Source organism: Phocoena phocoena, chromosome 14, assembly GCF_963924675.1.
Source record: "Phocoena phocoena chromosome 14, mPhoPho1.1, whole genome shotgun sequence".
In the NCBI taxonomy this organism is placed as follows: Eukaryota; Metazoa; Chordata; class Mammalia; order Artiodactyla; family Phocoenidae; genus Phocoena; species Phocoena phocoena.
Window position 1 is genome coordinate 44,742,442 of NC_089232.1, and position 17,006 is coordinate 44,759,447.

The following is a 17,006-nucleotide window of genomic DNA, read 5'->3' on the forward strand; positions in this document are numbered from 1 at the left end:
TGGAAAGGAGAGAAAGAAGGCATAAGTGACTTGCCAAAGGTTCATCAGGGGTTATACATGAGAAAGTATTGAAATATTTGCCTTGAGAACTTTAAATCCAATGAAGATACATATAAAACAAAAAAGATCATTTGAAGGCAGCATATTCAGATTGCATACAAGTGGTAAGGAAATTTGAAGGTAGAGAGCCATGTTGAATTAACTGGAATGAACAAAAATAGGATTTGGATCATTGGTGAGGAAGAAATTGCATCGTGGTTTAGGAGAGCAGGGTTAGGTGAATCCAAGTGACAGGAAATGTGTGTGGAAAAATTAGTGACAACCCTAATATTCTGTGCCTGCAGGAGAGGAAAAATGATGGTCCTCTCAGAGTAGCTGGGTATTGGAGGAAGCAGTTCTAGATGGGTGCACCCCTCAGGAGGGCCAGGACTCAGGCAGCTGTGGAGGTGGTGGCCCTTGGAGAGAATGAGAGAAAGATGTGCCATCATCTGAGACTATACAAGATTCTTCTCTCATTAAGTATCAACTCTGGTGATTTGCTTCTTTGGCTATTACTGATTTTACAAAAAGGCACTAAAGTATACATCAAACGAATAAGAACAATCTGGGGAAAGATAGTTAGGTATATGCCTTGGGAAAACATTTAAGTATTAACTTTGAAACTGAACAAACTATGAGACATAAACAACTACTGGTTGTACCTACATGCCAAAGAACTTGCTGGTACATGGTGATGCTTAAGGCAGACATTTATCCTTCTATATCTCCCCATGCATGAAAATTAAAGGAAGCGTAACTATTTGGTAATTATTATCCCTTTAACTTGGGATGTGTACTTCGGCCTGAGTTGTTGAAATATTTCTAGATGGACAACCACAAAAAAGAGAGACTTATCCCTACACAAAGATTTTTTCTGATGAAATCACCCAGTCAGATGACATAATGTCAACATGAAACATTCCAGATAATCAGATGATTCTCTAAAAAGGCATATATAGCTGTAATGACAGGATAAGCATGAGAATTTCTGCAGAAAATGGCAAATCTGAGACATTATCTCTTCTTGAGAAGCACTTCATGTTTGGAAAACAGTGACAGATTAGGGGAGCAACACACCATTAACTCCACATCAAATGAAAGCACATTGTTTATCTTCTCCAATCTCCATTCACAGATTGTAATGCAAATTTTGTTAGAACTGGCAGGTACTTGGGAGCTCATCTGCCCCTAAGTAATCCCTGAGGTCCCTTCTGTCTGCGACTAGAGAATGGAGAAAGAACAATAACAGCCAACAAACCTGGTAGGCTCATTTCCTGTAAAACCAAGCAAGCAGAAAATGCTCAACTGCTACTGTTTTTCAAGCATTCGTTTCAGATAATCATAATTTGCCTGTTTGCCAAACACTGGGGATTGTAAAATGAGAAAGAATTTTACCCTACCTACAAAAATTTAACATAAAAATATTTTCTTGGGGGCTTCCCTGGTGGCGCAGTGGTTGAGAGTCCCCCTGCCGACCGGGGTTCGTGCCCCGGTCCGGGAAGATCCCACATGCCGCTGAGCCTGCGCATCCGGAGCCTGTGCTCTGCGACAGGAGAGGCCACAACAGTGAGGCGCCCGCATATCGCAAAAAAAAAAAAAAAAAATTTCTTGGAGTGCATCAGAGATTCTGCATTCACCTTGTGACTGGAATGATTCGTTTGATGTTAGGCAGCTTTGGGGAAAAAAGGTGAGGGTCCTGGAATTGGATGTAGAAAATACAGATAGTGAAAATAATTTGTTAAAGCCTGCTGAAATTTGTTGTGGATTTCCTTCTAAACAAAATTAATAAAGAATGACATAATTAATAAAGAATCTGCATTTGGAGATTCTTCCATTTGAGGTAAAAATGCTTGGTTTTACTTAGAAAAAAATGCCTAGGTCTGCCAAAACACAATTAACAAATTTAACAGGACAAACAGCTCTTAGTGTTTTCAAATGAGGTTCCAGGGTTCTATCTGCCTCTGCTTTTAGAATCAACTGATTAAAGGAGTTAACCAAAGATGGAAAGAAACAGGGAAACTGGACAAATCTATCAATTAAAGCAGCTAATCTATTACCTTTGATAATCTGGTTTGGGGGTGGGGACTTAAGCCAAGATAGATCATTAAAGAAATAATTGCTAAGAGAAAAGAGCTTGTCAAAGGGAGCCAGAAACGGAGTTTAAATCTTATCTGTGCCACTATTTTTGTAGTCCTAGGAAATGGGAAAAGAAATTAATATTATTGTGCCCCTACTGGTTCCATACACTGTTTAATGTAACTCTTAAATTCAGGAGGTAGTTATCCCCACCCCCCTTTTTATCCTGTCTTTTTTGTTTTTGTTTTTTTGGGAAAGAAAGAAATTCAGTCTCAGAGATAAAATAGCTTTCCCAGAATCAAGTAGAGGGAGACAGAACCAGGATTCAAAGTCAAACAACCTCCTAGGTCTTGGCTTCCTCACTGTGGAATATGCAAGTTGGCTGAAGGCTCCCTGGTCAGGGTGCCAGACTTCCAGAGAGCCACCATGGAATAATGGAATCCGGCTCATCTTGAGCTCATGTATTTCTTTGCTTGTGGCTGAAAGAACAACTCAGTGCCTCTTCCATATGTTATGATCAGAAACTCATGCTAGCAGATACATATCCTTGGTTAATTAAAAACTGTTAAGGGAATTAAGATGTAACGGCTACCATGTATTTCATGGCCAAAATTTTTCAAAATATTTGTTCCCTGGGAAAGAAAACTAAGATGTTCTTTGGTGATGAAAAAGTTGATAATCTGTGAACATGTTAAAGGGCCAAGGACCCTTCTGCTCCCCAGACCTATGATTCGATGGGTGACCAGTCCCTGCCTATTAACTCCTGACTGAAGGGCAACCCCTTCCCTGGGTTCTACTGCCTTCCAAGCCCACCCTACCAAACTCACCTATCCATTAAGGCTCAGCTCAAATAGCATCCCTTCCTGAACCACTTAACATTCCTCTAACCAGTTGGGATCTCTCTGTTATCCCTAGAGAATTTTGGTTTTGCCACTCTTACAGAATGTTCTATTTCAATGTTTTAATTGCTCAGTTTTAAGCAAACTGAAAATCGGGTCAGTTTTTATTCTATCACATGGTACAAACTCAACCAATGTTTATCAAATTTAATGAGTTTTCTAGTCTTTCAGTTGGACTGTATAAATTATGAGGAAGGATTGTCCAACTACTGTTGAAGCAAAAAGTGCCTCCATTTCAGCAAACATAGTCTCAGGTTAAAATCAGCTCTCTGCACAAGGATTATAAAATGTTTATGAAGCCCTAAGGACATGTGACACCTTTGAAGAGTAGAACCTATAGACTTATCTTTTTGTCCCCTGTGTTTCCATTACTTTTTTCTTATTTTGGAAGAAATGCATGTTATTGTAAAATAATTTTAAAATAATGGGAAAATTTAAAAACTATCAACTCACTACCCAAGATAACTGTTTAATGTTTTGGGATAGCCTTCCAATTTTTTCCTACACAAAAATATACTTTTAAAGTAAAAAAAATCAAAGCCACAAATTTATCCCACCCAGAAGTAGACTGTAAATAGACCTTAAATATGTCCAATAATATTAAATAATCCTCTAAAACATGACGTATGATTGCACAGTATTTCTTCATATGGATATACCATATTTTATTTAACCACCTGAGGGCAGTTAGGGGGTTTCAGGTCATCTTTTGTTTGGTTTTCTTTGCTATTGGTAAGTTATTCAGCAATGAACCAGTGCTTGGTTCATACTCCTAAGAATTTCCATGGGATAAATTACAAGATATGACATTACTGGCTGTGCTTACTTTGGCAGCACATATACTAAAGTTGGGATGAAATTACTGTTTCAAAGGGTATCAACATTTCTAAGGTAATTGACAGGTATTGCCAAATTTCTGGACTGAAAGACTATACTCATTTACCCTTCCACCAGCAAGGTTTGAGAGTGTTCATTCCCCAAATCTTTCCCAATACTGGATACATTTTGATCATCATTTTGATATATTAAAAACATGGTTATTTTAAAATGTCTATTCCTTAATTATTAATGAGTCAGCATTTTCATGTGTCTATTAGCAGACAATTGAGAAAAATAAAAATATTGTGGACATTCTTTGTCCATTCTATAGATTTGCTAGAATTCTTTATATTTCAAGAACAAGCCAACATTCTATGCCTTGTTGCCTATACTTTGCTAGTTTGTGGTCTGCCTCTTTTGTTTCTTGGGGGTAGTGAGAAGGTAAACAGAATATTTTAATATTTATATAGTTGAATCTATAGTATTATCCTTTGATGGAAGAAATTTTCACCTATTTGGGTGTGGGGAAGCCATTCTGGCTTATATGTGATTTGGCCTGAATTTTATGTAAACTAGAACAGCCTGACATATGGCCTGTCAAACATACATTGTACATTTGCTTTAACCATTAAAGAAGAGAATGCATTATCCAGAAGTAAAGAATGTTCTCTTTGAACATAGGAGTAAATGCCTACCCTTCCATGATGCCCATGTTAGTACTCCTTCAAAGACAAAGTTCCCTTCCCAGAGGTCAAGGTCATGCTGACTCTCTGTGTATGTGCTAATCTGAAACTACACATCTCTGTTGAAAGCTTGAAGGAATGTACCCTGTCATGTTTGATGTATGTATGTTCTTTGTTCAGAGAAAATATAAAACTGTGTTGAAAACCATGTTTCTCCAGAGTGCTTTCTTGCTTGGTGGAGACTGCACTCCCGGGCTAGTCCTCAGCTTGGTTGAAATAAAACTCCCTTCTATTCCTTACTGTAGACTGTTTATTTGTGTCAAACACCTTTATGGTTTATTTGCCTTTACATTTAGAAACACCTTTCTCCAACTTGAGAGAAATTAAATATTTACATATATATTCCTCTATTTTATAGTTTAACATTTAACTCTTTAATTCATAAATAATTTATTTTAGTATATGCTATGAAGTAATGACATACAACTAGAATAATAAATTTTTCTAGTGCCCACTTGTCAGATGTACTATTATTATATTCTAAATTGTCATACATATTAAGGTCTATTTCTCAGCTTAGTTTCTTTTTTGTTGGTTTTTATTTATCCTTACCCCAGTCTTGTACCATTTTAATTTTTGAAACTTCATAATATGCTTTAGTAAATAGTAGTGCATTTTCCTTTTCATTATTCTTTTTTGTGCCAAAGTTCTTGGTTCTCTTTCATTCTCATAGATTAACTTAGAATAACTTAAAGGGAAATGCTGTCAGATAACAATAAAGCTTATAAAGATTTTAATTGAACTTGTATTAAATATAAATTAACTTGGAGATAAATAATGCATTTATCATTTTTACACTTCATGTCCGGAATCAAAGTTGTCTCTCTCCATTTGCCCAGGTCTTCTTTCACATTCCTCTATAAAGTTCTATAATAGTTTTTAAATTAGGTCTTGCATATTTCTTGTTATGTTTATTTCTGAGCATTTTATCATGTGTCCCTTTCTAACCATTAAGTAGGAATAATGGGAAGGATCACGAAAAACTAGACTAAAAGAAGAACAAAAGAACTGGGAAACAGGAGGAGTTGGTTGGAGGAGTAACACAGACATTTCCTCTGTTCACACAGAAATGCACTATTTTTGTAGCAGCAGAGGTCCACACATGCTCTGTTCCAGCAAGTAACCTTTTACACTCTTTTCTTTATGGACTTTAACTTATATTATCTACAAACCTATAGACAGAAGATCCTGGGCCGTATCCCAGGGTCCAGGAGAAATTTTTGTTATGTCAGAGGAAAGGATGTCTATGGTGTTAATTTTGCTACCTGTGTAACAAAATAGAGAGGAGCAAATAGACAGAGGCAGGTCCTGCTCCACTAGTAATATTCCAGGCTGTGTAGTCTACAGGAAGCTAGGCATTTAAAAGCCAATGTCCCAGGCAGGTTTGTACCATATATCACTCTCCTTCTAGGTCCAACACAACATGGCATCTTTCTTCTAAAAGAACATATCAACATATCAAAAAGTTTTGACATATCAAAAAGTTTTGACATGCAATATGTATAAACATTCATAATGAAAAAACTTAATTCACAAAATTAAAATCAGAACTGTTTTAAAACATGCAATCCTAAAAGTATTATGAGTCTTCTGTCTTCTGTATAATATATATATGTTTTTTGTGGTACGCGGGCCTCTCACTGTTGTGGCCTCTCCCACTGCAGAGCACAGGCTCCGGACGCGCAGTCTCAGTGGCCATGGCTCACGGGCCCAGCTGCTCCGCGGCATGTGGGATCTTCCTGGATCGGGGCACGAACCCGCGTCCCCGGCATCGGCAGGCGGACTCTCAACCACTGCGCCAGCAGGGAAGCCCTTCTGTATAATATTTAATTAACATAAAGTTTCCTTTTCAGCTGCCTGCTGAGCACTTTGCTTGACTGTTGTTATACTGCATTTCTAAACGGGAGGCCCATCAGCTGATGTTAGTGTGCTCTGGGATCAGAGATGCAGGTAAGAAGCCTCCAAATTTAAAGGGCAAAAAGCAGTTTCAAGCAGTTTCTCAACACCAAATTATATATATAAACATCTGGAATTATTTTCATACAAGGTACCAAAATTTCTTTATAATAACTACTTTACCTTTATATGTTTCACTCCACAGCTAACCACTCTGTTTGGCTGATATGGATCCCAGGAAATATCAAAAATCTGTTTAAAAAAGATAAAAAGTTGCTCTGTTCAGCATTCATGTGTTTTTGCTTTCTTACAGATACTGTCCAATTGTCAAGACTCTATCCTAACATTCAGAGCACAATGTTACCTACCCAAATGGAGTACTTGGCTATGGAGATGAGTCAGGAATTGCTAATACACATTTTAGCACCTTGTATCTACTTACCTTAGTCCTGAATGAATAAGTAATAATTAACCACAATCATTGAGAACTGGTATCACATTTTTAACTTTGTCCATCCAAGGTTAATAAACTGTGATGATTTAGGATAGTTTTTTGATCAAATTTTTGGTGGTTCTCCACAATGCTAATAACACACTTTTGAGATAGCTTTACAATGAAAACAAAGAGAATGACAATTGTTTAAAGTGCATATTCCCCCAGCCCATGTCAGAGATTCTGATTTAGTGGATCAGAAATTAGGTCCAGGCACATGCATTTTAAAACACAGCCCAGGAGATTCTGATGCAGGTGGTCCATGGACCACATTCTGTGAAGCTCTAATAGAAAGAAGGACCAATTGTAGGGGCAGAGACTAGACTAGAGAAAGAGGCTGCTAACCTCTCATCAAGTAGGAAGCTATTGCTCCAATCATCAGACAAAGAAGGAGGACCTTTGATTAGGTAGAAAGGAACAAGTATTGACCACAGAAACAGCTCTGAAGAAAGAACACTCGGTCTAAGGACCAAGTATGAATAAGGTCCAAGTACCCATTTTATCTATGTGAGCTCAGGCAAGTCTTAGCATCTCTAACCTTAACCTCATCAACTCTAAAATGAATGAATGACACCATCTCAGTTCTGTTGTGAGGTCAATTAAGATAATGTATGTACGATCATTTTGCAGACTACAAAGCACTGATTATACAAATTAGTGCTACGGGCTAAGTATTTTAGTCACTAAAATAATCTTGAAAATAATCATTTGCCCATAAGCAACCAATAATAATTCATACTGTCGTCAACAATAAAGAGTAAAACTGTGTGATACAAATTATGGAGTCTGGGAGAACAGTGTTCTAAAAGCAGTATTTCATTAAAACATTCTAGGCTCTGAAAATTACAGAGTTCTCACTAGATAGCACTGTACTTTTTACAATCTACTCCTAACTGGAAAGTGTACAGTTCATCAGCAAAACAACAGGAAATTCATGTATAGATCCAGTCCAATTCAGCCACTTTGCAAGATAAGATATAATGGGATCATGGAACAGCAGAAACAGTAATATCCAATACGCAAGGTATGAGCAGGAAACAAGATGGTAGAGTAAGAGGACTTGCGCTCACCTCCTCTCATGAAAACACCAAAATCACAACTAACTGCTGAACAACCACCTACAAAAAAGACTTGAACCTACCAAAAAAGATATTCCACACCTAAAGACAAAAAAGAAGACAGTAGCAGGGGCACGTTCATGATATAATAAAATGCCATACCCACTGGGTGGGAGACCAAAAGCTGGAAAATAATTATATCACAGAGGTTCTCCCACAGGAGTGAGATCTGAGCCCCATGTCAGGCTCTCCAGCCTGGGGGTCTGGCATTGGGAGGAGGAGCCCCCAGAGCATTTGGCTTTGAAGGCCAGTGGGACTTCAGTGCAGGAGCTCCACACGACTGGGGGAAACAGAGACTCCACTCTTGGAGGGTGCAGACAAGGTTTCATATGCACTGGGACCCAGGGCAAAGCAGTGACTCCATAGGATCCTGGGCCAGACCTACCTGCAGGTCTTGGAGGATCTCCTGGGGAGGCAGTGGTTGGCTGTGGTTCACTGTGGGGGCAAGGACACTGGTAGCAGAGGTCCCAGGGAATATTTATTGGCGTGAGCTCTCCCAGATGTTGCCATTTTGGCACCGAGATCTGGCCCTACCAAACAGTTTGCAGGCTCCAGTGCTGGGATGCCTCAGGCCAAACAACCAGTGGTGGGGGTAGGGGGGAAACACAGCCCCACCCATCAGCAGACAGGCTGCCTAAAGTTGCCCTGAGCCAACAATTGCCTATAAATTCACCCCGTGACACGGCCCTGCACATCAGAGGGACAAGACGCAGCTCCACCCACCAGTGGGCAGGCACTAATCCCTCCTACAAGAAAGCTTCCACAAGCCCCTGGACCAACCTCACCCACCAATGGGCTGACACCAGAAGCAAGAATTACAATCCTGCAGCCTGAGAAACAGAGACCACAAACACAGAAAGTTAGACAAAATGAGATGGCAGAGAAATATATTCCAGATGAAGGAACAAGATAAAACCCCAGAAGAACTAAGGGAAGTAGAGATGGTCAATCTACCTGAAAAAGAAGTCAATTTACCTGAAAAAGGAGGGCATGGCATGATATATTTAAAGTGATGAAAGGCAAAAACCTACAGCCTACAAGAATACTCTACCCAGCAAGGCTCTCATTCAGATTCAGTGGAGAAATCAAAAGCTTTACAAACAAGCAAAGGCTAAGAGAATTCAGCACCGCCAAACCAGCTTTACAACAAATGCTAAATGAAATTCTCTAGCCGGAAAAGAAAAGGTCACAACTAGAAACAAAAAAATTACGAATGGGAAAGCACACCGGTAAAGGCAAACAAACGTACAGTAAATGTAGGAAATCATCCACACACAAATATGATATCCAAACCAGCAACCATGAGGACAGTAAAATGCAGGATATTGGAAATGCATTTGAAATTAAGACACCAGCAACTTAAAACAATCTTGTATATATATAGACTGCTATATCAAAACCTCATGGGAGAAATGTCTATTTAGGTCTTCTGCCCATTTTTGGATTGGGCTGTTTGATTTTTTGTTATTGAACTGCATGAGCTGCTTGTAAATTTTGGAGATTAATCCTTTGTCAGTTGCTTCATTTGCAAATATTTTCTCCCATTCTGAGTGTTGTCTTTTGGTCTTGTTTATGGATTCCTTTGCTGTGCAGAAGCTTTTAAGTTTCATTAGGTCCCATTTATTTATTTTTATTTCCATTTCTCTAGGAGGTGGGTCAAAAAGGATCTTGCTGTGATTTATGTCATAGAGTGTTCTGCCTATATTTTCCTCTAAGAGTTTGATAGTTTCTGGCCTCCAAAGAAGATATACAGATTACCGACAAACACATGAAAGAATGCTCATCATCATTAATCATTACAGAAATGCAAATCAAAACTACAATGAGATATCATCTCACACCAGTCAGAATGGCCATCATCAAAAAATCTAGAAACAATAAATGCTGGAGAGGGTGTGGAGAACAGGGAACACTCTTGCACTGTTCGTGGGAATGTAAATTGATACAGCCACTATGGATAACAGTATGGAGGTTCCTTAAAAAACTACAAATAGAACTACCATACAACCCAGCAATCCCACTATTGGGCATATACCCTGAGAAAACCATAATTCAAAAAGAGTCATGTACCAATATGTTCATTGTAGCTCTATTTACAATAGCCAGGACATGGAAGCAACCTCAGTGTCCATCAACAGATGAATGGATAAAGAAGATGTGGCACATATATACAATGGAATATTACTCAGCCATAAAAATAAATGAGACTGAGTTATTTGTAGTGAGGTGGATGGACCTAGAGTCTGTCATACAGAGTGAAGTAAGTCAGACAGAGAAAAACAAATACCGTATGCTAACACATATATATGCAATCTAAGAAAAAAAAAGGTCATGAAGAACCTAGGGGTAAGACGGGAATAAAGACACAGACCTACTAGAGAATGGACTTGAGGAAATGGGGAGGGGAAAGGGTAAGCTGTGACAAAGTGAGAGAGTGGCATGGACATATATACACTACCAAATGTAAAATAGCTAGCTAGTGGGAAGCAGCTGCATAGCACAGGGAGATCAGTTTGGTGGTTTGTGACCACCTAGAGGGGTCGGGTAGGGAGGGTGGGAGGGAGGGAGATGCAAGAGGGAAGAGATATGGGAACACAGGTATATGTATAACTGATTCACCTTGTTATAAAGCAGAAACTAAGACACCATTGTAAAGCAATTATACTCCAATAAAGATGTTAAAAAAAAACAAAACACCTCATGGGAACCACAAACCAAAAATTTACAATAGATACGCACACAAAAAATAAAAAGCAATGCAAACAACACTAAAGATGGTCATCAAATCACATGAGAACAAAAGAGAAAGAGAAGGAAAAATACCTACAAAAACAAATCCAAAACAATTAACAAGATGGCAATAAGAACATACATATGGATAATTACCTTAAGGGTAAATGGATTAAATGCTCCAACCAAAAGACACAGGCAGACTGAAAGTGAAGGGATGGAAATATCCCATGTAAACAGAAATCAAAAGAAAGCTGGAGTAGCAATACTCACATCAGACAAAATAGACTTTAAAGACTGTTATAAGAGACAAAGAAGGACACTACATAATGATCAAGGGATCAATCCAAGAAGAAGATATAACAATTGTAAATATATATGCACCCAACATAGGAGCACCTCAATATATAAGGCAAATGCTAACAGCAGTAAAAGCAGAAATCGACAGTAACACAGTGAAAGTGGCTTTAACACTCCAGTTTACATGAATGTACATATCATCCAGACAGAAAATCAATAAGGAACCACAGGCCTTAAATGACACATTTGACCAGATGGACTTAATTGATATTTATAGAAAGCAGCAGAATAAACATTCTTCTCAAATGCACATGGAACATTCTCCAGGACAGATCACATGCTGGGCCACAAATCAAGCCTCAGTAAATTAAAAAATACTGAAATCATATCAAGTATCTTTTCTGACCACAACACTATGAGATTTGAAATCAATCACACACACACACACGCACACACACACACACACCCCAGAACTGTAAAAAACACAAACACATAGACGCTAAACAATATGTTGCTAAACAAACAAAGGATCACTGAAGAAATCAAAGAGGAAATAAAAGAATACCTGGAGACAAATGACAATGAAAAGATGACAGTCCAGAAACTATGGGACACAGCAAAAGCAATTCTAAGAGGGAAGTTTATAGCAATACAATCTTACTTCAGGAAACAAGAAAAATCTCAAATAAACAATCTTACACCTCAAGCAACTAGAGAAAGAACAAACAAAACCCAAAGTTAGTAGAAGGAAAGAAATCATAAAGATCAGAGCAGAAATAAATGAAAAAGAAATGAAGGAAATGATAGCAAAAATCAATGAAACTAAAAGCAGGTTCTTTGAAAAGATAGACAAAACTGACAAGCCTTAAGCCAGTCTCATCAAGAAAAAAAGGGAGAGGGCTCAAATCAATAAAATTAGAAATGAAAAAGGAGAAGTTACAACTGACACTACAGAAATACAAAGGATCATAAGAGACTACTACAAGCAACTATATGCCAATAAAATGGACAACCTAGAGGAAATGGACAAATTCTTAGAAAGGTATAGCCTTCTAAGACTGAACCAGGAAGAAATAGAAAATATGAACAGACAAATCACAAGTACTGAAATTGAAACTGTGATTAAAAATCTTCCAACAAACAGAAGTCCAGGACCAGATGGCTTCACAGGTGAATTCTATCAAACATTTAGAGAAGCCTTAACACCTATTCTACTGAAACTGTTCCAAAAAATTGCAGAGGAAGGAACACTCCCAAATTCATTCTATGAGGCCATCATCACCCTGATACAAAAAAACAGACAAAGATACCACAGAAAAAGAAAATTACAGGCCAATATCACTGATGAATATAGACACAAAAATCCTCAAAAAATAGTAGCAAAGATGAAGTGGGAGACTGGGATTGACATATATACACTACTATGTATAAAATAGATAACTAGTGAGAACCTATTGTATAGCATAGGGAACTCTACTCTGTGCTCTGTGGTGACCTAGATGGGAAAGAAGTCTGGGAGGAAGGGGATATATGTATACATATGGCTGATTCACTTTGCTGTACAGCAGAAACTAACACAACATTGTAAAGCAACTATACTCCAATTTTAAAAAAAACCAAAAACTATGATCACCTCAGTAGATGCAGAAAAACCTTTTGACAAAATTCAACACTGGTTTATGATAAAAACCCTCCAGAAAGTGGGCATAGAGGGAAACTATTTAAGCATAATAAAGGCCATATATGACAAACCCACAGCTAACATCACTCTCAATGGTTAAAAGCTGAAAGCATTTCCTCTAAGATCAGGAACAAGACAAGGATATCCACTCTCGCCATTTTTATTCAACATAGTTTTGGAAGCCCTAGCCATGGCAATCAGAGAAGAAAAATAAAAGGAATCCAAATTGGAAAAGAAGAAGGAAAACTGTCACTGTTTGCAGATAACATGATACTATACATAGAAAATCCTAAAGATGCTACCAGAAAACTACTAGAGCTCATCAATAAATTTGGTAAACAAAAAAGTTTTAACTTTGTATGGAAACACAAAAGACCCTGAATAGCCAAAGCCATCCTGAGAAAGAAAAACAGAGCTGGAGGAATCAGGCTCCCTGACCTCAGACTATACTACAAATCTGCAGTAATCAAAACAGTATGGTACTGGCAAAAAAACAGAAATATAGATCAATAGAACAGGATAGAAAGTGCAGAAATAAACCCTTGCACCTGTGGTCAACTGATCTACAACAAAGGAAGCAAGAATATACAATGGAGAAAAGACAGTCTCTTCAATAAGTGGTGCTGGGAAAACTGGACAGCTACATGTAAAAGAATGAAATTAGAACACTCCCTAACACCATACGCAAAATAAACTCAAAATGGGTTAAAGACCTAAATGTAAGACTGGATACTATAAAACTCTTAGAGGAAAACATAGGCAGAACACTCTATGACATAAATCACAGCAATATCTTTTGGATCCACCTCCCAGAATAATGAAAATTAAAAACAAAAATAAACAAATGGGGGCTAATGAAACTTAAAAAGCTTTTGCACAGCAAAGGAAACCATAAACAAAACAAAAAGACAACCCACAGAATGGGAGTAAATATTTGCAAACAAAGCAACCAACAAGGGATTAATCCCAAAATATACAAACACCTCATGCAGCTCCATATCAAAAAAACAAACAAACCAAAAAAAAAAAAAGGGCAGAAGATCTAAACAGATATTTCCCTAAAGAAGACATACAGATGGCCAAAAAGCACATGAAAAGATGCTCAACATCACTAATCATTAGAGAAATGCAAATCAAAACTACAATGAGGGGCTTCCCTGGTGGCGCAGTGGTTGAGGGTCCGCCTGCCGGTGCAGGGGACACGGGTTCGTGCCCCGGTCTGGGAGGATCCCACATGCCGCGGAGCGGCTGGGCCCGTGAGCCATGGCCGCTGGGCCTGCGCGTCCGGAGCCTGTCCTCCGCAGCAGGGGGGGCCACGACAGTGAGAGGCCCGCGTAAAGCATAAAAAAAAAAAAAAAAAAAAAAAAAAACTACAATGAGGTATCACCTCACACCAGTCAGAATGGCCATATGAAAAATTCTACAAACAATAAATGCTAGAGAGGGTGTGGAGAAAAGGGAACCCTCCCACACTGTTGGTGGGAATGTAAATTGGTACGAAAGAATGTAAATTGGTATAACCACTATGGAGAACAGCATGGAGGTTCCTTATACAACTAAAAAATAGAACTACCATATGATCCAGCAATCCCACTCCTGGGCATATATCCAGACAAAACCATGATTCGAAATGATACATGCACTCCAATGTTCATTGCAGCACTATTTACAATAGTCAAGACATGGAAGTAACCTAAATGTCCATTAACAGAGGAATAAAAAAGATGTGGTATAAGTACAATGGGATACTACTCAGCCATAAAAAAGAATGAAATAATACCATTTGCAGCAACATGGATGGACCTAGAGATTACCATACTAAGTGATGTAAGTCAGACAGAGAAAGACAAATATCACATGATATCACTTATATGTGGAACCTAAAAAAATGATACAAGTGAACTTATTTACAAAACAGAAACAGGCTCACAGCCTTCGAAAACAAACTTATGGTTACCATAGGGGAAAGGTGGGGGGGGAATAAGTTATGAGTTTGAGATTAACATATACACACTACTATATATAAAATAGATCATCAACAAGACCTATTGTATAGCACAGGGAACTATACTCAATATTGTATAATAATATATATTGGAAAAGAATCTGAAAAAGAATGGATATATGTATATGTACAACTGAATCACTTTGCTGTACACCTGAAATATGACATTGTAAATCAATTATACTTTAATATAAAATTAAAATTATATTAAAAATAAGTAAATAAAATTAATAAATTGAGAATAAATACTGATATAATTTAATGTAGAAAAAAAACCAAATGCAAGAATCACAAATATTTTCAACCTGCTCATTAAGTACTAAGTTAATACCAGTTAAATAGCAGTAAGTTAATATCAATACCTGGGGGTAAAGCCCAAGCATCACTATACTCTAAAAACTTCCCAGGATGTGTAGCCAGTGGTGGGAACCATTGCGCCAGAGGGGTGCCAGGCCTCTTCCAACACTAACGTTCCATTGCTGATCACTCCTGGACTTTCTGAGGACTTAATCCTCGAATACAATTTGCCCAAACGTTCAGTAAAAACTATGGGGGCCCCTTAAAATGAGAATTCTCCCTAGATGAATATGCCATTCATATAAAGAAATCTTTTAGCATTCACACCAATCAAGAGGCAGTGAATTTACATTTAATTAAGGCCTCATTCTGCATGGAGTTATATTTTGCAGAAATACAGAACAACTAGGAATCAATGTAAGACAGTATGCAAATTCATTTTTTTAAATTAGAAAACCAAGACAATAAAATAGCCAAATTATTTTAATTATTCCAGACACTTGAGAAATAGATTTCTGACCAGCTAATGCACATGCCTGCTTCCTACCCCATCTTGCCAGCTATGGCTACATGGAATTATCATCTACGATCACAATGACTTCAATATGAATGGTAAGCAGGCCACAATTTATATTCCAGTTTCTTGAATATAACAAAGAATCACACAGTTGTCATTACATTCATTTGAAATTCAAATGTATACACTTGTAAACATACCTTGTGAATATTATTTTCTAACAACTATTTCCATTTCTAAATGAATACACCTAAACAGTGCATATAATTTCAAATTCAATTCTACTTTTATTTTATGAAGCTAAATGCCAGTATCAAAAATCTGTTTTGCCTATGAATAACAGTAACAATTTAAATAAAGCATCTGATCACCAGAAGAGATCATGCCGACAGAGCTACTAATCATAAATTAATTTTTATAAACAGTAAGATTTTAAGTTGCATATGGAGGGGGAATCTACACTTGAAAATTTTATTTTAAAAAATACAACTCTGAGAAGCTACATCACAGTTCCCCTACAGTAATGAAACCTGCATGGCTTGATCCAACAAGGTCTTCTTACCCGGTCAGAGTGGCCAGTGGCTGAGGCCAGAAGTTTTCCCTTCCTCCAGTCCCAAATGCAGACTGTGTTTTTGGCATCCAATCCCACAGAGGCTAAACGCTAAGAATAAGAACAATAATTTAATACCAGAAAATGATGGGAAAACTTCCTATTATCCATTCTGTCTTTCGATAAATAGTTCTTATTACCTACTATGGGCCAAGTATTGAATTTCTTGTGAAAAAAATGATTTCTCAAAACCCATCTTAAATCCAAAACTAAAGATATCACTGTAGATATTATTCCATTAGCATATACTAAAATTTCAACAACCTAAAACCTACAACCAATTTGTCCTTCTTAAACATAGGAAACATGCAAAATCTCATGAAGTCTTTGATTAATCAGTGGAAACCATAGGAACAGAACTAGAAGGCAGGATTTAAATTTTCAAATTTAAGATCTTAATATGGTTTTAAGAGCATCTAGGATTCTGTAGTCTAAAAGCCTCACCAAACTGTTAAAATGAAAGGGTCTGACAAACATATGGAGAAGAAATCCCATAAATGAATATTATCTTCATTCTTCTTAGTTTTCATAATTTCACAAACATTTGGAGTGAATACAGAAGGATACATAATTTTAGTAAAAGTACTCTGGTACTTCATCTCTCAGTCTAAATTCATTGGATTCAGATCAGACCTTGTCCTCAAAGGGAAAAAAAATCCCACACCTGAGTATACACAAAATTAATAGGGTCAAAACACATATTAGGGACACCAAAATCAGAGCTTCTAGCAGCATAGAAACAAAACTATGTAATTGAGAGAGGTCTGGGCTGGGAGTAAGTAG

At 37.5% G+C, this 17,006-nt stretch overlaps 1 protein-coding gene across 1 annotated transcript in view; it reads right to left on the reverse strand.

The window, feature by feature from the left end:
- EML6 (EMAP like 6) overlaps positions 1 to 17,006 on the reverse strand; it is a 322,870-nt gene that overhangs the window by 159,800 nt on the left and 146,064 nt on the right. Inside the window, exons 3-4 of the mRNA XM_065890822.1 lie at positions 16,176 to 16,274; positions 6,656 to 6,724 (exon numbers count right to left, since the gene is read on the reverse strand). Coding sequence (XP_065746894.1) covers positions 6,656 to 6,724; positions 16,176 to 16,274 — 168 coding nt within the window. The remainder of the gene's footprint in view (positions 1 to 6,655; positions 6,725 to 16,175; positions 16,275 to 17,006) is intronic.